This window comes from Microcebus murinus, chromosome 2 (assembly GCF_040939455.1).
Source record: "Microcebus murinus isolate Inina chromosome 2, M.murinus_Inina_mat1.0, whole genome shotgun sequence".
In the NCBI taxonomy this organism is placed as follows: Eukaryota; Metazoa; Chordata; class Mammalia; order Primates; family Cheirogaleidae; genus Microcebus; species Microcebus murinus.
Window position 1 is genome coordinate 25,278,403 of NC_134105.1, and position 24,016 is coordinate 25,302,418.

Genomic DNA, 24,016 nt, shown 5'->3' on the forward strand with positions numbered 1-24,016 from the left:
TTAAGCAAGAATTCCATGATGGCCAGTGGAAGGTAGATGTATTAGGGTAGTGATGGTAAAGCTGTAGGTGTTGGATGGATATGAGTGTAGCTGCTATAAAGAAGACAACAGGCCGGGCGCGGTGACTCACGCCTATCATCCTATTACTATTACTCTGGGAGGCCAAGGCGGGCTGAGGCTGAATGTTTGAGCTCAGGAGTTCGAGACCAGCCTGAACAAGAGCGAGACTTTGCCTCTACCAAAAATAGAAAAAATTAGCCGTGTGGCATATGTCTGTAATCCCAGCTACTCGGGAGGCTGCGGCAGAAGGATTGCTTGAGTCCAGGAATTTGAGGTTGCTTTGAGCTAGGCTGATGCCATGGCACTCTAGCCGGGGCAACAGAGTGAGACTCTGTCTCAAAAAAAAAAAAAAAAAGAAGACATCAGTAGAAGGAATATGAAAATACTTGAATAGGAAGTAAATTGAAATCATGTTTATAGAAGCAGGTAAAATGGAGATCTTGGATATCTGAATTAAGTATAAATAGATATCCCAACACCCAGGGAAAGTTCTTATATCAGTATATGTCCTCAGAAGGACTACAACCATTACAACCATCTCTGTATACAGGGCAGGCCTTGTGTCTCTTTTCCTGGACATGGGAAATCCATAAGAAATCATAATGTTGGCAGGGTACCAAAGGCATCTCTTTTATACATGACCCAGTGACACTTCCTTGGGACAAAATGGCAGTTATAGCAAAGACCAAATACGATGGGGGTATAGGGCATTGGGAAGGTTGTTAGAATTATTGTTTTCAAAAACAATCAGAGGTTGCAGTGGGTAGAGAATATAAATAGGATGGAATGGATAGAAACACCACCTACGTTTTTATATGCTCATTCAAAATTATGAAATGTTAAATATGACATTTCATCATGATTATGGGGAGGGACTTCTCCCAGAGGCTCAACACCTGATTGATTGGGCTCAAGAACCGGGCAGTAATGTCAGTAGGCCCTTGGCATAAGATCCAAAAGTGTTCTTTATCCTCATCCACAGTAAGGTAGTTCCTGCATGTGAATGGATAAAGCTAGGTTTTCCCTGATCATTCCTCTCTGTTGTCAGCCATACTAATCCTGTAGGATCAGACCTTTGATAATTCTTCTATAAATTCCCTCCAGGAGCTTATATTATAAACTATAGGTACCTGGTTCTTTTTTTTTTGTATTTGCGCCTCTCCCCTTCCTTCACCCTCCTCCTCCCTCTTCCCGTTCCCTCCTCCTCCTTCTGTTACCCCTCTTCTTCATTGTCTTGTTCTTTCAGGCTTTTCTCCTCCATGGCCATTGGAAATCTATATTCCTTGCTTTTCAGTACTGCATGATGCTTTAATTTACTCTTATTCATTTCCTGTGGACTCAGAAAAGGGAATTCCAGTGTGTTATTAGTTTCAAAAGCAGTACTATTAACACTCATAGAATACTGATAGATTTTATAGTTGTGGTCAGTCTTTACTTTTGACTATCAGTTACTATTAACTTTTCTTATGGTTCACTAAAATCATAACTTTAGCTCATGACACCTTTTCAAAACCTCTGTTGGCTTTTCTGTGTATTTAAACTTAGTAGTTTTGCTTTTCAGCTCACTTCCTAAATCTCTTTTTTTACACAATTCATTTTGGCCTTAATTTCTTTACTTTCCTCTATAAATCAGTCACTAAGGTGCTGAAATGTATGTACATATATTTAACTTCTGATACCCATTTGCTCTGGGTTATTTCTTCGGTTAACAATTTTCTGGATTTGTCAGTTGTCATCCTCCTGCCTCTGTTACTGGTGTAACACTATGTGGCTTCCCAATTTCATTTCTTCATTCTAATCTCCTTGCATGTTACTATATTATTATTTTATGTAGTATTTTTACAGTTATAGATACTTCTACATGTATTGCATTGCTTCATCCTCCTAACAATCCTTTAAGATGGCCAGAGTAGAGGATATTAACCACATTTGTAGATGAGGGAGCTGAGATTCGTAGAGATTAAGTTAGTCACTCAAGGCCACATGGCCATGAAGGAGTCAGTCATCTGTGGGGTCATAATTAAAGTCTTATTTTTATTAGTCTACCAATCTTTCTGTAAATAAAAGTTTAGTTTTTTTTAAAATGCCTAGAGAAGGTTTTAAAATAGAAACTTAAAGAAATCCAGAGACCTCATTTTCCCTTTTCTCCTTTTCTATAGGTTCTAAAAACTAGACACTCAATAAATATAATATTAAAATCATGATTTTTTCTTCTTGCTCATAATAATAGAGGGAGAGCTAATCTGTAATCTCTCATTGAAATAAATAGATTAAGATGGGAAAGCAAATGAACTAATTGTTATAATAGTGATTAATACAATCATGGAAAGTAGAATGCAGTAATTCAGATGTTGGGGCTTTGTTTAGTTATGTTAAGTTAATTTGGCTTATAGAATCTGTTCTTTATTTCTAAAATACCTTCTGGGATATTAATGTGGATCTTCAGTTGTGGTAAACAAAGGGAAGGTGAAAGTATTGGTAAAGGATTTTGTTATTTTGTTTTTGACACTTGTGTTTTTCTGCTTTTGAAAGCTTTTGGGTCATTAGTCAGATATTTCTCAAAAAACATTTTTTTATTCATTATTTGCTAGTGACTGATTTGTTTATCAAATATTTATAGTTATCATGGGGGAATACAAATGTAAACCAAACATGATTCTGCCTTAAACTTGAAGGTATTATGGAAGATACAAACAGTAATTATTATATATATTTTTTACTATATTACATAAGTAATATGTACTAGAGGCTTAAGGAATGGATCAGAAGTTTGGAGTAGCTGTCACAGAGGATAAAGAGAGGTGACTCTGACCTTTGGGTTTGTGGGGGAAAAAAAAAAAGAGAGCTGACTAGAGACTATTAATGTATGCCAATGAATATTGATTATTTCTAGAGTTTTCTGAAATTAAAATAAATTTTTTATTTACTGGAAATTTGCTTTATAATTACTATATAACAAAGGAATGTCAGGATTATTCAAAATTAGAAAGTCTTTAATGCATATATTTCATCAGCAGGTCAAGTAAGAATGTCTATATAGTCACTTTATTAGATGCAAAAAAAAGACATCTCATGTAATTCATTATGCATTTCTTATAATAGATACTCTCTTGATCATGGTAAGGAAATACTACTTCAGATCAATAACAGTCATTGAATTTGAAAGTAAAATGATGGAAACCTTCTGTTAATAATTACTAAAAGAATACAGATTACTGATGTCAGCATTATTATTTAACTTTGGATTTTCAACCCAATACATGTTAAAGAAATTAGAAGAAAAAATAATGGAAAAGGGGAGATAAATTATCATCATTTGCTGGTAAGGATCTTTATTGGAGAATTATAGAAGTCATGGAAGTTTAGTGGAGTACCTAGTTGAATTATGGTTATATAGAAGATAGCAATATTTCTATAAATCAATTTCTCAGATGATAAAATGAAAGAGAGATACTATTCTCAGCAGTAAGCAAAAACTATGTCAGATAAAAGACAACTTGAATGGAGAGGCCATTTTTTAAAATGTAAGAAATATTTTGAATATGTCAGTGATTTTTAAATTAAGGTATAGTTTGATACAATTCTGATGAAAATACTAATGGTTAGGTTCTGGAGTTTTGAAGGAGAATAGTAAACATGCACATATACAGATTTATTACACATAGATTCTAAAAAAATAGTTGGAGTGGTTGATAGTGACAAACCCTATAAAATTGTTAAACATCCCATAGTTAGTTTCATAAGGAGAGTGTAATATCATCATAAGATTAGTCAGTCTGATAATGATATAGAAGAGATAGCCTGAAAATAGACATTTTCAGGAATTTGATACATCAATGGCAAATGAAAGGAATTCACTATTTGTTTAGAGAAAGAAAAAGAAAAATGTTAATTATATGTCAAAATGAATAAATTATAAATGGACTAAAGCAGGGGTTGGCAAATTATCAGTGGTGGGCTAAATCCAACCCACCCATTTTTTGTTTTGTTTTTGTTTTTCCACCTACTGCTTTTATAAATAAAATTTTATTTGAACATTGCCACATTCATTAATTTACATATTGTCTATGGGTACTTTTGCTCTATCAGGGCAGAATTGAGTAGCTGGGACAGAGACCATATAGCCTGCAAAGTCGAAAATATTTACTATCTGGCCCTTTGCAGATAAAGTTTGCTGACCCCTGGATTAAAGGACTGTATTATAAACAATGAAACCACTTTCTTATTATTTTATTATGGAACTAAAACTTTGTAAGAGATAGAAGAAATCACAAAGGTAAAGATTGTCAGATTTTTTGGCATAAAAATAGAAATTTCAGTACATAAAGTTTTTAACTCAAAGTACATGTTGAGGAAATGTTAATAACATGCTACTCAGGGTTAATGTTACATTATAATGCACTTTTGTAAATGAACATAAAAAAAGATCTGAAATTGAAACTGGAGAAAGACTTTTAAATGGCCTTTTTTCATAAATTGCTGGAGTATATATGATTAAGGACAGTTTTTTTAGGGGGGGGATAATCTGCCTTTATGTATCAAACCTTTACTATGTACCTTTTAACCTAGTAATTGAGAATCCTTTCCTTAGGACATAATCCTGAATATGGGAGTATGAGTATTCACAAAGATATTCATCATGGCATTATTGATTGTACGAAATGTGTTGAAATATTAAGTGGACCAACTTTCAGTTGTGGTTATATAATCTCAGTGCCGTGCAAGACTACTGGAGCCTGAGGCAAAAGGAAAAAAACTAGTAATACTGATCCTGTCTTTATTTAATGTTCTGATATTTTGTTCAGTGTAGATTTTTGCATAAATTTTGAATTTTAAAAATACTGTGTGACAATACCATCATGATTATTGAGGTTTTTGACAACTTCTTAATTTTGTGTCTGAGGCAGATGTCTCTCTCACCTAACCCCAGTCACATCTCTATAGTCTGATATGTCTCTTAAATAATACTTACTTGTATTTCTCAAACTGGAGTAATGTGCTGACACCCCCACCACAAAAAAGAAGAAACATCTGAGATGCCTCAGAATTCCAAGAAGGAGTTTTGCAGGGTTTTGCAAGTTTCAGTGTGATAAACACTGAACTCAAAGTACATTAAAGTAAAAGTTAAATCTTTTACTTACTGATTTCACAATTCAATAGTATAATTGTAAAAAGCAAACAATAGCACTGAAAACTTACAGAATTCAGTTATATGATAGTTATTCATGACTTAAAATGCACTTAAAAATCATTGAAATAAAAACAATTTAAAAAATACTTTAATAGAATTTTCGGACTGCTTAGACCTCAGGGATTCTTGGACTCCAATTTTAGAAATGCTGGTTTATTTAGCCATTAGAAGTTATTTTGGAGTAAGAGGTAATAAATAATATGCAAAAGTTCAAATGATTGAAGTGAGTAAAACATTAGTTTTTAAGAATGGTATATTTAGTATAATTACAAGTATATAAAGAAATAAGACCTCTGAATAGAGGAGGGGAAAAGACTGGAAAGAAATATACCCAAAGAATAACAGTGGTTGTTTTGGGGTGATGAAAATATGATTAGAATTTTTTTCTGATTTCTACTTATCTAAATTTTCTAAGTGATTGTGTATTACTTTTATAATAAACGGTAACTTATGATACTGTAAAATTTTCAAAAATAATTCATAAGTATCTGGTAGTGCCATGGTGCCAAAGGCTAATTAGATAGCTACTTTCATTTTTTCCTCTTAATCTCCCAGCATATACAAACATACCTGTATTGTAATTATAGTTTGCTGTTTGTATTTTATTACTTTTTATTAATGTTAATGTTGTAAACATTTTTGACCTCTATATAGCAATAGTAAAATGTCTTGAATGTCTGAATGTCTTTAGGTAATTTATTCTTTCCTCTGTGTATTTATTTATTTTTTTCTTTTTTAAAGGAGTATAGTCATGGCCAACAGCAAAAAACTCAAGAGGGGGAACTGAAAATTAGTGCTGTGTTTTCAGTCAGTGGCAGCCCTCTTGGTAAGCAACAGACCTGAATAAATGAATTGTATTTATTTTGACTAATATGAATGAGAGGAAGTTCTATTTGTATTAATAATTTAGGCAGTTCTCTCTGCCCATTTAGAATGTCTTTTAATTCTATATTGCATAATTACTATTGGGTTTCGAGACTAGTTCTAGAAGAGAAAGAAAATGCATACGTGAAACTCATGGTAAAAAATAAAACATTTTTTTCTTTCAATTTGTTTTTTTTAAAAGCTCCACAGTTGACTACTGGCTTTCAGCCCTCACTGGCATCATCTGGCATGAATAAAATGCTTCCTTCAGTTCCAGCCACTGCTGTTCGAGTTTCCTGTTCTGGTTGTAAAAAAATCCTACAAAAGGGGCAAACTGCTTATCAGAGGAAAGGGTCTACTCAGCTGTTCTGCTCTACACTGTGCCTCACTGGATATACAGTTCCGTCTGCCCGCCCACCACCTCCTCTCACCAAGAAAACTTGTTCAAGTTGCTCAAAGTATAGCAGAATTCTAAATTATCTTTTCATTTTCTTTCTTTTAACATATACTTTGTTTTTTAGCTCATGTATTATGTTTAATTTTCTATGTGTCTGTGTTTTTTTTGTTTTTTGTTTTTTTTGAGAAATACCACGTTATTTTCAGTGTACTTTCAGTTGTTGCTTTTAGTGTTTTCTGGGTGCTTAGCACTCAGCTTTTTTTTTTTTTTTTAAGCTTTAAATATTGTGCCTTTTAAAAAGTGTTTTTGAAACCAATCCTTCCATTCTTGTTAATTGAGATGCCTTGTAGAAAGTACACATTAACGGGTATTATATTACTACAGTATTTTATCTTGTAACTGTAGGCAATAGATATTTAAATTCAACAAATATTTGTTATATTTCTTATTACATAATTAGAATTTATTTAAATTTTTTAAAACTTTAAATGGCTTCCAATGTTTATCTTCTCAATATCTCTGAACTGCTTCAGAGTGTTCATTGCAATGTTTAATAACAAAAAAGGGTATGCTCATATGACTATAATAAGGTCTTGATATATTTGAAGAATATGAACTAACTTTGAATAATTTTATAAGGTGATTGTTAGAAGCTGTTTAAATAAGTCAGAAAAGAGGAAAAATGTTCTCATTTTGAAACATGTTGGCTTTTTATTATCAAGCTACTCAAACTGATTTATTTATTACTTTATGGATTAGTGTTTGTAATTCCTCACGTAGAATGCAGCCTTTTCTCTGTCTAAAAAGGGAAAAAGTTACTCCCTCTTCTGATTCAGTTAGATAAGAGACTTTTAAAAGAAATTTGAATATGGTTAGAAGCTTTTCTGGAAGTAAGTTATATGCACATCCTTTTTTTTTTTTTTTTTTTTTTTTTGAGACAGAGTCTCACTTTTGTTGTCCAGGCTAGAGTGAGTGCCGTGGCGTCAGCCTAGCTCACAGCAACCTCAAACTCCTGGGCTCAAGCGATCCTTCTGCCTCAGCCTCCCGAGTAGCTGGGACTACAGGCATGTGCCACCATGCCCGGCTAATTTTTTTTTTTTTTTTATATATATCAGTTGGCCAATTAATTTCTTTCTGTTTATAGTAGAGACGGGGTCTCGCTCTTGCTCAGGCTGGTTTTGAACTCCTGACCTTGAGCAATCCGCCCGCCTCGGCCTCCCAAGAGCTAGGATTACAGGCGTGAGCCACAGCGCCTGGCCTATATGCACATCCTTTATGCTTCATTTCTTTGAAACTGAAAGGGCGAATTTTGGTTATATTTGAATTAGTAAAATAGTAGTTTACATACATACCATAAATTATGTGTCCAAGTGTAGATTGGACTTTAGTTTCCTTTGGAAGTTCTATTTTCTTTGTAACATTGCTGCTGTTTAAAAGAACAGCAACAAAAATTTCTGCAACTTTTGTTTTGGGATTTTCTTTTAAGCTAATACAATCAACACAATCTTTTGAATAGTTTCAGTGCTATCAAATTTTTATCCCCTAGGGTCTATTTAATGTTCACATGTAGCTATAAGTCATTTAGAATAATGTATATTGATTAAAAGGTAAGTTAAAAAACTTCATATCAATTTTTGTTCAAAATGAAATTTGAATAAATAAGATTGGTATTTTGTGACTTACAATTTCTTTGGTGAGGGAATTTCTAAAAGGAAAGCTTTAAAAAATATACCTTTTTAAAAATTTTTTTTATTTTTGAAAAATATTTTTGTAGAGATGGGATATCGCCGTGTTGCCCAGGATAGCTTTTAAAATTCTGACCTCAAGGCCGGGCGCTGTGGCTCACGCCTGTAATCCTAGCTCTTGGGAGGCCGAGGCGGGCGGATTGCTCAAGGTCAGGAGTTCAAAACCAGCCTGAGCGAGACCCCGTCTCTACTATAAATAGAAAGAAATTAATTGGCCAACTGATATATATATATAAAAAATTAGCCGGGCATGGTGGCGCATGCCTGTAGTCCCAGCTACCCGGGAGGCTGAGGCAGAAGGATCACTCGAGCCCAGGAGTTTGAGGTTGCTGTGAGCTAGGCTGACGCCACGGCACTCACTCTAGCCCGGGCAACAAAGTGAGACTCTGTCTCAAAAAAAAAAAAAAAAAAAAAAAAAATTCTGACCTCAAGTGATCCTCCCACCTTGGCCTCCCAAAGTGCTGGGATTACAGGCGTGAGTGACCATGCCCAGATAAAAAATATATATCTTTGAGTTATGTTGTCATTGTTAGAATAAGTAGTATCCCAAGGCTATTTTGAGTGATAGATTTTGGCTTATTTTCCTTTTATTTATTTCATTTGAATATAAACCATGAGGAGATAGTTGGGGAAGGTGCTGGGAAATGTGGGTCAAAAGTTACACAATTTCAATTAGGAAGAATAAAGTTCAAGAGCTCTATTGTACAATATGGTGACTATAGGTAATAATAAATTGTATACTTGAAAAATGCTAAGAGAGTAGGTATAAAATGTTCTCAATCACAAAAATTATAACTATATGAGGTAATGCTTATGTTAATTAGCTAGATTTAGTATTCCACAATGTATATGTACAGGTTGAGTAATGCTGATACTAAGTGCTTGGGACCAGAAGTATGTCAGATTCCAGATTTTTTCAGTTTGGAATATTTGCATTATACATATTCACTGGTGGAGCATCTCTAATCAGAAAATTCGAAATCTGAAATGCACCTGTGAACATTTCCTTTTGAGCATCATGTTAATGCTCAAAAAAGTTTCAGATTTTGGGAGCATTTTGCATTTTCAGATTAGGGATAGTTAGCCTGTACATCAAAACATCATGTTGTACATGGTAAATATTCAGTTTTATTTATCTATCTGTCTGATGATTCTGACTTAAAAAAGCTATTCCTACTACTTTATGGTTGCACTTTAAATGCTGAAATTATTAACTGGTTTCCACACAATGTTTTTGGAAGTTTAGTAAAAATAGACTTCATTTAACTGTTTGAATTGTAAAACGTGTTTAAAAATAAGTACTTAGATATATATCACGTCTCTAATTTCTGTATTCCAGTATTCATCGTGGGATTCTAAGATTAAGTCAGCTTGAAAAATATACTATTCATAAATTTTTTTTCTTGTTTCATAGTTTGCCATGAAATGATTTCACATGACAACTTCCTTTTATGCTTCTTTATTTAATTCTTATGTTAGGGATCAAGAATCTCTAAAATTTCAGTGGTGTTTCTCCTTTTATAATAATAGTCATAGATTTTTTTTTCCAGAGATTTATCAGTTACTTTCAGAATGGCCATATAAAACTCTGATAAGTTTTAATATATATGTGCTTTTTCTGGTTTTTTATTTATTATTCTTGTTTGCACACGTTACTCTTCATCTAAATTTATCATGTCCCTTTGCCTTAGTTTTGTGTAGAGACAGGTTATTTTTACCTGCATGTCATCTTATCTATATCTTAATCTTATGTAATTCGTTTGTTCTTTAAGATTACATTTCTCTTGTGATACTTGGTTTTATCCATTATCCAACAAAATTTCCGTTTTTCTAAACCTGTTATTCCTTGACTCTTTACTGTTCTACCTTTCATTCACTTATTCTTTTACTGTTTTTTTATTACTTACTTTTTTTCATTCACCCCATTCTGGTCTTTCAGGTACTTCTTACCTGCATATCTCCTCAGCCTTTTCTTCTTCATTTGCTTTCTTATTAATACTTTTTTACCTCCTTCTCATTTTGCATAGTACCTTTTTCTCTTGTTGCTTCAGTCCTCAACCACTGATCAGTTTTTTCTATGTACTCCAATTTACTTCTTGAAGTACCCTTTCATTTCCTATTCACCATTTTACCCTTCCTTCCCTTTTTACCCCTCTTGTTTATACATTTGTTGCAATAGTTTGGTATAATCTGGTTTATCTGAGTGTAAAATTGCTGAATTGGATGTACCTGGATGTGTTTTCTTTTCTTTTCTTTCTCTCTCTCTCTCTCTCTCTCTCTCTCTCTCTTTTTTTTTTTTTTGAGAGTCTCCTTTGTTGCCCGGCTAGAGTGCCATGGCATCAGCCTAGCTCACAGCAACCTCAAACTCCTGGGCTCAAGCAGTCCTGCTGCCTCAGCCTCCGGAGTAGCTGGGACTACAGACATGTGCCACCATGCCCAGCTATATATATTAGTTGACCAATTAATTTCTTTCTATTTATAGTAGAGACGGGGTCTCGCTCTTGCTCAGGCTGGTTTCGAACTCCTGACCTCGAGCAATCCGCCCGCTTCGGCCTCCCAGAGTGCTAGGATTACAGGCATGAGCCACTGCACCTATTTTCTTAAAATATAAGAAAATTAAATTCAAAGAAGCTAAAAGATTTGCTCAGAGTCACATAACTGGTTAATTTCAGCACATGCATTGACCATCGTCTATATGGTCAAACAAGTTTAATTTGTAAATCAGTTCCTGTAAGAAAGGTTTCAGTTTAATTTGAATAGGCAGACATAGAAAAGATTTCCTTCATGTTAGCTACTGCCATTTTTGTAGACTAATAGAAATATAGCAGTAGCACTTTGGTTAAAAGAAACTCAGTAGCTGTTCAGAATAACAATTTTATATTTATTAATCTTCTGTTAACCATATCTTTTAGCCATGAACATAACCTAAAACTTGAAAATATTTTGGTTGTCATTTAATTTTTAGATTTCCTTAATAGCAGGGGCCTTATAATTTGTTTTTTAAAAAGCTATGTCGGCCGGGGCGGTGGCTCACACCTGTAATCCTAGCACTCTGGGAGGCCGAGGCGGGCGGATTGCTCAAGGTCAGGAGTTCAAAACCAGCCTGAGCGAGACCCCGTCTCTACCATAAAAATAGAAAGAAATTAATTGGCTAACTAATAATATATATATAATCAGCCGGGCATGGTGGCTCGTGCCTGTAGTCCCAGCTACTCGGGAGGCTGAGGTAGGAGGATCCCTTGAGCCCAGGAGTTTGAGGTTGCTGTGAGCTAGGCTGACGCCACGGCACTCACTCTAGCCTGGGCAAGAAAGCGAGACTCTGTCTCAAAAAAAAAAAAAAGTAGCTATGTCAAATTCTATATAAAAGAGGTAATTTGAGAATAATTTTGTTAATACTGTTAGAAAAGCCAGCTTCTTGGTATAATGTTATTCAAAGAAGTAACTGTTTCTGGATTGTATGTTCCATTTCTGAATTTTCAGTAACTGGAATGAGATTGCTGTTTCTCATTCTGGCATAAGATCTAATCTGCTACGATAAAATGTAATCTAGGCCTAGTGCGGTGGCTCACTCCTGTAATCCTAGTTCTGTGGGAGACCGAGGCGGGCGGATCGTTTGAGTTCAGGAGTTTGAAACCAACCTGAGCAAGAGCGAGACCCCGTCTAATATATATGGCCAACTAATATATATAGAAACAATATATATAGAACTAATGGCCAACTAATATATATAGAAACTAATGTATATAGAACTAATATATATAGAAAAAATTAGCCAGGCATGGTGGCGCATGCCTGTAGTCCTAGCTATTTGGGAGGCTGAGGCAGCAGGATGGCAGCAGGATCACTTGAGCCCAGGAGTTTGAGGTTGCTGTGAGCTAGGCTGACGCCACGGCACGGCACTCACGGTAGCCTGGGCAACAAAGTGAGACTCTGTCTCAAAAAAAAAAAAAAAAAAAATGTAATCTAACTGGACTGTAAGCATACTGAGAGCAGTAAAAAATACCTACTTTTATATTTTCATTGTCTTGTTCCATGGTGCTCCTAATCCTTATATCCTTAACCTTGTAGAAAACTCCTATTTAAGGTATAGCTAAAATGTCACCCTTTTTTGGCCTTTCATGTCACATATGATCTGAAATAATTATTTCTTCATTTATATTTCTGTAGTACAATATTCATATATTTTTCAAAATTATTTATACTATTAATTTTAAGAATTGTTCTTTTACAATATTTTATAAATTATTTATCTATTTGTCCCAGTAACTGTGAGCTCCTTGGGCATATACATGGACTATATCTTGAATCAGGATTTAACTATTGTCTGGCTCAGCACAACTGCTCAGTATGAAATACATTAAAACTTAGGGTTTTTTTTAATTTTTTTTTTTGAGACAGATTCTCGCTTTGTTGCCTAGGCTAGAGTGAGTGCCGTGGCATCAGCCTCGCTCACAGCAACCTCAAACTCCTCGGCTCAAGCAATCCTTCTGCCTCAGCCTCCCAAGTAGCTAGGACTACAGGCATGCGCCACCATGCCCGGTTAATTTTTTGTATATATATTTTTAGTTGGTCAGTTAATTTCTTTCTATTTATAGTAGAGACGGGGTCTCGCTCTTGGCTCAGGCTGGTTTTGAACTCCTGACCTCGAGCAATCCACCCGCCTCGGCCTCCCAGAGTGCTAGGATTACAGGCATGAGCCACCACGCTCGGCTAAAACTTAGTTTTTTAAAATGCTGTAAAGGCAAGAAAATACAGAAAACAAGGCAGTCTAGAGGTGCTAAGTATGGAAGATGACAAGGTATTGAGTTGTGTATTACAGTATAGCATAATATCAGGTGTTCCTCATTGTAATTTCCCATTATGTTTACTGTTATCTTTTATGGAAGCCAAGATATTTGTGCAGGACTACCTTAGAGATATAGAGATACTGATTCAGTTCCAGACTACTTCAATAAAGCACAAATCTCAATAAAGCACGTCAGGTGAACTGGTTGGTTTCCCAGTGCATGTAGAAGTTATGCTTACCTTACACTATAGTCTATTAAGTGCAGTAGCATTGTTTCTAAAAAAAAAAAAAAAAAGTACATACCTTAATTTAAAATACTTTATTGCTAAAAAATGCTAACAACCATCTGAACTTTTAGTGAGTCCTAATCTTTTTGCTGGTGAGTCTTGCCTCATTGTTTTTTTGTTTTTTGGTGTCCTTAGGTGGGCACGTTGCCTCATTGTTGATGGTTTCTGACTCATCAGGGCAGTGGTTGCTAAAGGTTGGGGTGGCTGTGGCAATTTCTTAAAATATAACAGTGAAGTTTGCTGCATTGAATGACTCTTCACAAAAGATTTCTCTGTAGCATGCAATGGTTTGATAGCATTTTACCCACAGGAGATCTTTCAAAGTTAGAGTGAGTCCTCTCAAACCCTGCTGCTGCATTAGCAATTAAGTTTGTATAACATTCTAAATCCTTTGTTGTCATTTCAGCAATGTTCATAGCATCTTCAACAGGAATAGATTCCATCTCAAGAAACCATTTCTTTGCTCATTATAAGAAGCAGCTCCACATCCATTCAAGTTTTATCATGAGTTTGCAGCAATTCAGTCACATGTTCAGACAGACTCCAGTTCTAATTCTAGTTCTCTTGCTATTTCTACTACATCTGTAGTTACTTCTTCCATTAAAGTCTTGAACCCCTCAAAGTCATCTATGACAATTGAAACAAACTTCTTCCAAACTACTGTTAATGTTGATATTTGTACCTCCTCCCATGAATCATGAATGTTCTTAATGACATTGTGAATGGTGAATCCTTTTCAGGTTTTCAATTTACTTTGCCCAGATCCATCAGAGGAATCACTGTCTATGCATCTATCACCTTATAAAATGTATTTCTTAAATAATAAGACTTGAAAGTTGGAATTACTCCTTGATCCATGGGGTGCAGAATGGATGTTGTGTTAGCAGGCATGAACCCAACTTTAATCTCCTTATACATCTCCATCAGAACTCTTGGGTGGGTAATCAGGTACATTGCCAGTGAGCAGTAATATTTTGAGTGGAATCTTTTTTCTGAGCAGGAGGTCACAATAGTGTGCTTAAAATACTCAACCTTGCTGTAAACAGATGTGTTGTCATCCAGGTTTTGTTGTTCCATTATAGAGCACAGGCAGAGTAGATTTAGCATAATTCTTAACCAATTCGATACCAGCATCGACTATACTAGATAGCCATAGGTGAACGCGCACAGCCGAGCGTCGACTATAGTTGATAGCCACAGATGAACACGCACAGCGACTTTAGCCGACAGCCATGATATGACTTTTCTAATTTTTCATTTATCAAAATAAAATTGTGAACATTTAAAAATAACATAAGAAAACATATATGTATATGTTACCTATTCTGATTTACATTACAAGTAAAGCTGCCTGTAAAGCAAAACAGGCTTTCAGTGCTTTAAAGCTTTCCTCATTACACAAGAGCAAAACAGATTTGTCATCAATGCACAGCATAAACTATGGTGTGGACTAAGTGCTAGCTGCGGGCAAGGTTTTGCGGCTGGTGAGCGCGGTACCTAAGTGGTTAAGGGCCCTGGGATTTTCGTGTGGTAAATGAGCATTGGCTTCAAGTTAAAGTCACCAGCTACATTAGCCTCTAATAAGAGAGCCTGTCTTTTGAAGCTTTAAAGACTTCTCTACCTATGAAAGTCCTGGATGGCATCTTCTAATATATGGCTTGTATATTTAAGGCTAAATACAATTTTTCTCTTACATTGAAAGATCTATTTGGTATAGCCACTTTGATCAATGATCTTAGCTGTATCATCTGGATAAACTTGCTGCAGCTTCTACATCAGCGCTTGCTGCCTCACCTTGCAGTTTTATGTTATGGAGATGACCTCTTTCCTTAAACTTCATGAGCTAACCTCTGCTGGCTTTAAACTTTTCTTCTACTGCCGTCTCATCTCTCTCAGCCTTCATAGAATTGAAGAGCATTAGGGCTTTGCTGTGGATTAGGCTTTGGCTTAAGGGAATGTTGTAGCTGATTTGATCTTCTATCCAGACCACTAAAAATTTCTCCATTATCAGCAATAAGACTTTTGCTTTCTTATCATTTGTGTCTTCACCGGAATAGCCCTTTAATTTCCTCCAAGACCTTTCCTTTCCATTTACAATTTGATTAATTTACATAAGAGGCCCAGCCTACCTGCAGCCTGTTTTGGCTTTCAATATGCCCTCATCACTAAGCTTAATCATTTCTAGCTTTTGATTTAAAGTGAGAGATGTGGGACTCTTCCTTTCACTTGAATACTTAGTGGCCGTTGTCAGGTTATTATTTGGCGTACTTTTAATCTTGTTGTGTCTCAGCTAATCAGGAAGCCCAAGGAGAGGGAGAGAGACAGGAATGGCTAGTTGGTGGAGCAGTCAGAATACACAGAATGCTTATCAGTTACATCATCATCTTATATGGGCATGGTTTGTGGTGACCTAAAACAATTACAACAGTAATATCAAAGATCACTGATCACAGATCATGACAACAGATATAATAATAATAATGAAAAAGTTTGAAATATTGCAGGAATTACCAAAATGTGACACGGAGACAAAAAGTAAGCAAACGCTTTTAGAAAAATGGCACCAATAGACTTGCTTGATGCAGGGTTGCCATATACCTTAAATTTGTTGAAAAACACATATTTGTGAAGTGCAATAAAATGAGGTATGCCTATAGTATTTTCTTAAAGTATTAGTGTAAGTTAAGATGTAGGAATGACTATAGCAGTTTATGAAGTATGTGGGTATATACTCATGGGAGATACTGTTTAGAAAATCTCAGAAATTTGAAAAATTGGTTTTTAAAATGGTTCCACTTAAACTCTCTGGTAAACTACTTAGAAAGAATGGTTTGGTGGTGGGATTGGGGTTGAAGTGGTAGGGAGCCTTAATAATTAGGGTTTTAATCTTCATAGCCTTTGCTACTAATGCTTATGAATAAATGTTAGATTTTTATATAGCCATGCTAGAGTATATACTGTATAGTTTAAAATGTATGTTTACTTTTAAAAGATACTATATTATACTTGAAATACTTAAAAACCAGTATTATTTTTAAAGAATGTTTTGAAAATACAGATAATTTTAAAGAAGAAAATTAAAATCTCCTATAATCCTACCTGTAAAGTTAATGAATGCTAACCATTTGATGTATTTCCTTTTAATTTTTGAAACATACTAATTCTCACAACAGTTTTAAGTAGGTGGTATATTAATTCCATTTTATAGAAAAGAGCCTAAGGATCAAAGCAACTTATAAGTATATCCAAGAAAACCCAGGTTTTTAAATTTAAATTTCAGTGCCTTTTCCCTACAGCATAATTACCTTTGTTCTCTATGGTTATTTTAGCTCACAAAAAAAAAGCAATGAATTATACTGTGTCTTATTTTATCATTGTTCTTATTTTTAGAGACATTTTAAATCCAAAGGATGTGATCAGTGCCCAGTTTGAAAATACTACCACTAGTAAAGATTTTTGCAGTCAGTCATGTTTGTCAACGTATGAACTGAAAAAAAAGCCTATTGTTACCATAAATACGAATAGCATTTCAACCAAATGCAGCATGTGTCAGAAGAATGCTGTTGTAAGTTACCTTTTTACTTTATTGTGGGGAGGAGTCTAATGTTCATGCTTAAAATACAGCTTTTGATGTTCTCTGCTTGTTGTTTCTATGTTGTTGTTTTTTAATCCTAGATTCGACATGAAGTTAATTACCAGAATGTGGTACATAAACTTTGCAGTGATGCCTGCTTCTCTAAGTTTCGTTCTGCTAACAACCTCACCATGAACTGTTGTGAGAACTGTGGGGGTTATTGTTATAGTGGTTCTGGACAATGCCACATGCTTCAGATAGAGGGACAGTCTAAGAAGTTTTGTAGTTCAACATGTATCACAGCATACAAGCAGGTATATGACCATATTTAATCTTTTGTTCATTGGGGGGGGATGTCTAAATTTTTTAGTGGGAATTACTCATGAAAATGTTTTTTCTGAATTATTTGCTTAACTCATACTCTTTACATATAAATAGTATTTGTCAAGTGAATACATGTGTCAAGTACTTTTGTAGAGTTCTGTAAGTAGCAGTTTTCATATATTTGTTCATGCATTTGAAATTTTTATTTCAAATGTGATTTATATTTTTGAATACTATATTGAAAATGCAAAAAATAGTAGTGTCTCTCTCAGAGATACCCAGTCCTTTTCTTCTGATGTGTAGCTTTCTAATCTTTGAAATAACATTTTGCATTTGCATATATGCTTTTTATTTGGCATGGAAAGGTCCAAGTTGCATATGTATTCTTGAAATTGGATCCACATAATTAAAATTTCAAACCAGAACATCAAAATCCTAACATTAATTGTAATAGTAACAGGCTTTTCCTTACCTTCATGATATAGGAGAAAATAGATGTGGGTTGTATATTATTTTGTGAATTAATGATGTTTACAGAGTATGAACAGAATGAATGCTGTACAACAAATATTTTTATATAGTTCTGTGTAAATTAGATATATGTTTTATAGTAAATTTTGATCAAATGTTAGTTTTAAAATTGATAAACCTAAATGAATAGTAAGTACTTTTTACGTTTTTAATTTTACAGTGGTTCCCTGTTGCAGTGCATTTGCTGATCATTCTCTTTCTTAGAATAGTGGATTTTTATTTTTTTAAAAAGAAAAAATATTTATTTGGCAAAAAAACATAGTCAGTTATATGAAATAGTGTATTTTTATACAGTCCACCAAAATTGGTGAATTTAATAGTGTCAATTGGAAATCTTCTAATTAATCATTCTTAAAACTTTATAGTAATTTTGGCATTTCAGCATTATAGAATGTTTCAATTTATTTCTTCTTGATGTAAAAGCACATTAAAGGATCTTAGCTTTACTATTTATTATCTTATTTGTGCTCTCATAGGGAAAAAAAATCCTAGTATCTTCATGTGTATTTCTTTGTCCAAAAGACTTTTCTTTTCCCATACTGTATCAGGTACTAAAAGTTACTTGGAGTCAGTTCATTGAAAGATGATTCACAGTCCACAAAATAAGGAGAAATAGAATGAAAAATCTTAATTTTTAACTTATTCATTACTTTTCCCCCCTTTTTTTTTTGAGAACAAGGTCTTGCTGTATTGCCTGGGCTAGAGTGCAGTGGTGTTATCATAGTTCACTGCAACCTCAAACTTCTGGGCTCAGGCAATCTTCCTGCCTCAGCCTCCGGAGTAGCAGAGACTACAGGCATGCACCACCATGCCTGGCTAATTTTTAAAAAATACTTTTTGTAGAGACAATGTCTCTCTATATTGACCAGGCTCATCTGGAACTCCTGGTCTTAAGCGATCCTCCTGCCTTGGTGTCCCAAAATGCTGAGATTACAGGTGTGAGCGACTGTGCCCAGCCAATTCATTACTTTTAATTTAGCCCAAATTTATTAAGTTTCTCATGTATTATATTAATATGTACCTTGGCAGAGAAAGAATTAGAATTTAGAAGTAAGGCAGATCTGGATTTGATTCCAGACCTTCTGTTCAAATATGATTTTACCTCGGGCAAAGCAGTTAATCTCCCTGAGTCCCAGTTTTCCCATGTGTAAATGGCTGTAATACCACTCACGTCACTGGGAGGGATGGTTTTAGGCTTATATAAAGTAAGAATGAGAGCGCACCTAATATGGAATCTGGCATGTTGTAGATGGTCATTTCTGCTCCTTTTCTTTTGTCCTTATATATAATTCATTCAACAAACATTAGATGTAATTCCTGTTTTCAGGAGAAAAACAGTTTATGTCTCCTTGAGAAAATAGACATATAAACAAGTAAACAGCAATGCCATGATCAAAGTCTTAGGTGGTACAGTGGCCCATAGAGGAAGCATTGTCAGCTCTACTTGATAGGGAAAGATGAGACTATCAGCAAAAGCTTCACAGATGTAACTCTTGACCAGTCTTAAAAATGAAGTTGGTGTTTGCAGACCTTATCAGGGAGGAAAAGGATATGGGGTTGGAGATTTAGAAGACATTCCAGAATTCAGGAATATGTTTACTTTAATACGTACTATGTTAATATCAACTTTCACAAATTTGTCCTTTATGAGGGAGGAGACATTTTAAAATCTCCTAATTGGTGCTAGATGTACTTTTTAAGTTATCCTGAATGTGTGACATGTTAATTAATAATATTTAGCATTTTTTGCTGCAGAATCCCTAATTGTGTGCAGATTTAACAGATTCTTTGTTTATATTTGGACACTTGTAATATCCAAGGTTTGCTCCCACTTTATTGCTGTAGAGGACTCTTTTATTATTGGGAGAATACCTGACAATTAGCTTTTTAGTATGTTTATCAGTTTCCTTAAAGTCACATTTTATTGTTATATACAGCACCTTTGGGTGGTTCTTCCAATTTTTAGGATAGTATAGTATAAGGGCATGAACTCCCTGCTGTGTTATAAAAAATTTTAAACTATGAGTAGAGTATGGTGGCTCATGCCTGTAATCCCAGCACTTTGGGAGACCGAGGTGGCAGGATTGCCTGAGGCCAGGAGTTCATGACCAGCCTGGCAACAGAATAAGACACCCCTCCCCCAATCTCTACAAAATGTAAAGAAAATTAGCTGGGCGTGGTGGTGCATGCCTGTAGTCCTAACTACTTGGGAGTCTAAGGCAGAAGTATCCCTTGAGACCAGGGGTTTGAGGTTGCAGTAGGCTATGATTGTGCCACTTCACTTCAGTCTGGGTGACAGAGTGAGACCCTATCTCTAACAAAAGAAAAAGTAATGTTTAAAAAACAAAAGATGATGAAACTATGGTTACAACCAAAATTAATTCTTAGGTTATAACTAGCATAATTTGTAATGAAATAGAATAAAATGGAAAATATCAAAGTGCATCACATGTTGTCATGAAATATATTGCTCTGTAATACTTTTTTCAGTTTTACATACATATATATTACACAAATGCAAAATCATCAGAGAGTGTGTTTAATGGGTCACTTTGTAAAATTTATTTCTCACTGAGAATTGTAATCTTAAAAGTTTGAAACACACTGATTTAAAGTATTTCAACAGCATTTAATATAAACATTTCAAAGAATTATGCTTTTACTAGGAATTTGGTAAAAATGAATGTTGTTTTATTCTCTCAATAGAAATCAGCCAAAATTACACCATGTGCGCTTTGCAAATCATTGAGATCCTCAGCAGAAATGATTGAAAATACCAATAGCTTGGGGAAAACAGAGCTTTTCTGTTCTGTTAATTGCTTATCCGCTTACAGAGTTAAAATGGTTACTTCTGCAGGTAATATTGGTTTCATAAACTATGAAATGTAATAATTGAACGAATTAGGGTTATTACTTTGTTTTTATGGTATGAATTATTCTCCAAATTTAGTTGATTTTTAAAGGCAAATGTTAAATATTTCAGATTTTTGTTATAAAATATCACCCATTACCTTGATTACTTATTTACTTATATGTGTATTTATTCATTAAACCCTTACCGCTGGAATTTCATATGGCTTCTTTAACGTATTTTCTTTATTTGCGCCTGATTTATTTTAAGAGTCATTTATTTTGTAGTTTCAGGGTGGACTGTGACTACTTTTAATTAAAAAGTTTTTAATGTTATTTTTTGTCTATGTGTGACATGAGTGAGATGATTGAGGTTAGTTTCAGTTCCTGCAACTTAATCTGGCCCTTGAATTTTTGTATATTGTATTATTATTTCTCATATTTGTGTACATTTGTATATATTACTTATTAGTTTTTATTTTGATTTGCTAAGGTGTACAAGTTCAGTGTAACAGTTGTAAAACCTCAGCAATCCCTCAGTATCACCTAGCCATGTCAGATGGAAGTATACGCAACTTCTGCAGCTACAGTTGTGTAGTAGCTTTCCAGGTATGGCTTCAGAAATCTTCCTCTTCTTCAGTCAGTAAGACACCTACTATAGTAATGTGAACTTATTAGGTGTTTACTAGTGCCTGGATTGTCTGAGTTTCTGTTTCAGTTCTATTAAACTTGCATTCTTAGTTCATCCTGTATTTGGAGGTATGTCATTTAACTACCTTCTATAAAATTAAATAGTACTATTATCACCCAGATTATCTATTGGGAGGGTATTATTTTTAAAGATTATTAGTGAAATTATTTTATTTGGTCATAGTGAGACTTCCCCCTTGTCAGTTATAAGTTGCTCAAAGGCAGGAATTTTTGCCTATTCACAGACATACATGTGTTCTTATATGCATAGAACTGTACTTGGTATATACAAGCACGTGATACTTATTTGTCTGAACAAATGATTTAAATTTTTTTTTTTCTGTTTCGTTTTTTTCCAGAATTTATTCAGCAAACCAACCGGAATGAATTCTTCAGTAGTGCCCCTGTCTCAGGGCCAAGTAATTGTAAGCATCCCCACAGGTTCAACGGTATCAGCAGGAGGAGGCAATACCTCTGCTGTTTCTCCCACTTCTATCAGTAGCTCTGCTGCAGCTGGTCTCCAGCGCCTTGCAGCCCAGTCCCAGCATGTTGGGTTTGCACGAAGTGTGGTAAAAATCAAGTGTCAACACTGTAACCGTCTTTTTGCCACAAAACCAGAACTTCTTGACTATAAGGTAAAGTATGGGTTCATGAAAAGGGTTTGAGTCCATCTGTAAAATTATTTTTAGCTTTTTGTCTCTCAAAATTATGCCATTTGTTTTGAAAGTAACAGGAATGAGGATTTCCATAAGGCAAACCAAATGTTTAATTAGTACTTAATGATTATTTCTTTGCAGGGTAAAATGTTTCAGTTCTGTGGCAAGAATTGTTCTGACGAATATAAGAAAATAAATAATGTAATGGCAATGTGTGAATATTGTAAAATTGAGAAAATTGTAAAGGAGACTGTGCGATTCTCAGGTGCTGACAAGTCATTCTGTAGTGAAGGTAAAGATAGAAGATTATTTTACTGAGCATGTTGGTTATTTTAAAATTAGTTGATGATTCAAGGTGTTACTATGTAAGTTTATTATTTTATCCTTTATGCATCACGCCAAATTTGTTTATACTTAGTTCATTCTTTTTTGATCTAGTCTTTTGCATTATATAGATATTAAAATCAAGTGAAAGATCCTCAGTATAATGCAGAAGGTGATGTATTTAACATTTGTTAGGTAGATGGGGAACTCAAAGATCTTTTAAGTTCTTGTACTTATTTCTGAATGGAATGCCTTAAATTATAGTGGCATCCTAAGTTTATATTTTAATTTTTTTATACAGCCATTGTGTTTCTGAATATATATTATCTGAATATGCAGATTAGTATGAGGTAGATTGTTTTCTTTATTTAGATTACTATTTTAGTCAGTCATTTAGAATGTTTTGCTTTACTCTAAAACTACACAAGGTTAGCCTTTTAGACTAGTGGCTTTCAAACCTTTTGACCACTGCATAAAACAAGAAATGCATTTTACATTGTGACCCAGTATATTTTCACATACTCAAATAAAACAAAAGTGTCATTACAGTAAACTTATTATATGTGATGCAATTTAATATTTTCTACTTTGTCCTATCCTGTATTATTTCATTAAAAGAAAAAGTGCCAGTTTTGAACCTCTAAATTAATCTCTTGATCTGCTAATTGTTCAGGACCCAAGTGTAAAAACTTTGTTCTAGGTCATTTAAATTAAAGATGTAGATAATTAATATTTTTTCCCTAATGTTAAATTTATCTTTCCTGATTTTTAGGTTGCAAATTGCTTTATAAACATGAGTTGGTAAAACACTGGGGAAATCACTGTAAAATGTGCAGTTATTGTTTACAGACATCTCCCAAATTGGTACAGAACAATTTGGGGGGGAAGGTGGAGGAATTCTGTTGTGAAGAATGCATGTCCAAATACACAGTTTTGTTCTATCAGGTAAATATAATTCACATTCCTGAGTTTTTGAGTTAAGGCATAAATTATTCCCTTTTTAAATTTCCTGTCGTATGAAGGACAATTTAATGATTTAAAACTTTTAAGTATTTGTTTTATACTCTAGCAATTAATGTAAGATTTAGGAAGACTTTAATGTCATTGAAATTTTATTCTTTTTGCTTTGATTTTCATAGGAGACGTATCAGTCTTAACACATCAAAATATTTAAAATTTTTAAAATTTATTATTTAAATAATATGAATTTGTCTTCTGAAGTCTGAGGAAGATAGACCTTATTTTCACTTCACTTTGTTTATTTCTGTCTGTCTTTCTTTTTTTTTGTGAGACAGAGTCTCACTCTGTTGCCCGAGCTAGAGTGCCATGGCGTCAGCGTAGCTCACAGCAACCTCAAACTCCTGGGGTCAAGCAATCCTTCTGCCTCAGCCTCCCAAGTAGCTGAGATCACAAGCATGTGCCACCATGCCTGGCTAATTTTTTCTACATATTTTTAGTTGGCCAATTAATTTCTTTCTATTTTTAGTAGAGATGAGGTATCGCTCTTTCTCAGGCTGGCCTCCAGAGCTAGGATTATAGACGTGAGCCACTGCACCCAGTCCACTTTGTTTCTTAATTGTGATTTATTGGGGTCTCTATAATATTTACATGATTTTTAAAAATTATTTAATATAAAATCATTAATAGATAAATATTTACCATTTTAAGATAGTCAGCCTTTAATTTTATGATCTAAATTCTAAGTTAATATCCTCATTTGTTTTGAGTGTCCTGTTT

At 34.3% G+C, this 24,016-nt stretch overlaps 1 protein-coding gene across 8 annotated transcripts in view; it reads left to right on the forward strand.

The window, feature by feature from the left end:
- ZMYM4 (zinc finger MYM-type containing 4) overlaps positions 1-24,016 on the forward strand; it is a 158,924-nt gene that overhangs the window by 97,173 nt on the left and 37,735 nt on the right. For 7 of the 8 annotated variants that reach the window (XM_075996460.1, XM_012765248.2, XM_075996470.1 and 4 more), the window contains 9 exons: positions 5,993-6,077; positions 6,318-6,573; positions 16,721-16,895; positions 17,006-17,218; positions 20,466-20,616; positions 21,103-21,218; positions 21,659-21,934; positions 22,097-22,247; positions 23,052-23,224. In XM_075996460.1, coding sequence (XP_075852575.1) covers positions 5,993-6,077; positions 6,318-6,573; positions 16,721-16,895; positions 17,006-17,218; positions 20,466-20,616; positions 21,103-21,218; positions 21,659-21,934; positions 22,097-22,247; positions 23,052-23,224 — 1,596 coding nt within the window. Of the gene's footprint in view, positions 1-3,171; positions 3,383-4,224; positions 4,337-5,992; positions 6,078-6,317; positions 6,574-16,720; positions 16,896-17,005; positions 17,219-20,465; positions 20,617-21,102; positions 21,219-21,658; positions 21,935-22,096; positions 22,248-23,051; positions 23,225-24,016 lie in introns of those variants that run through there. The other variant, XM_075996483.1, reaches the window with a different exon arrangement.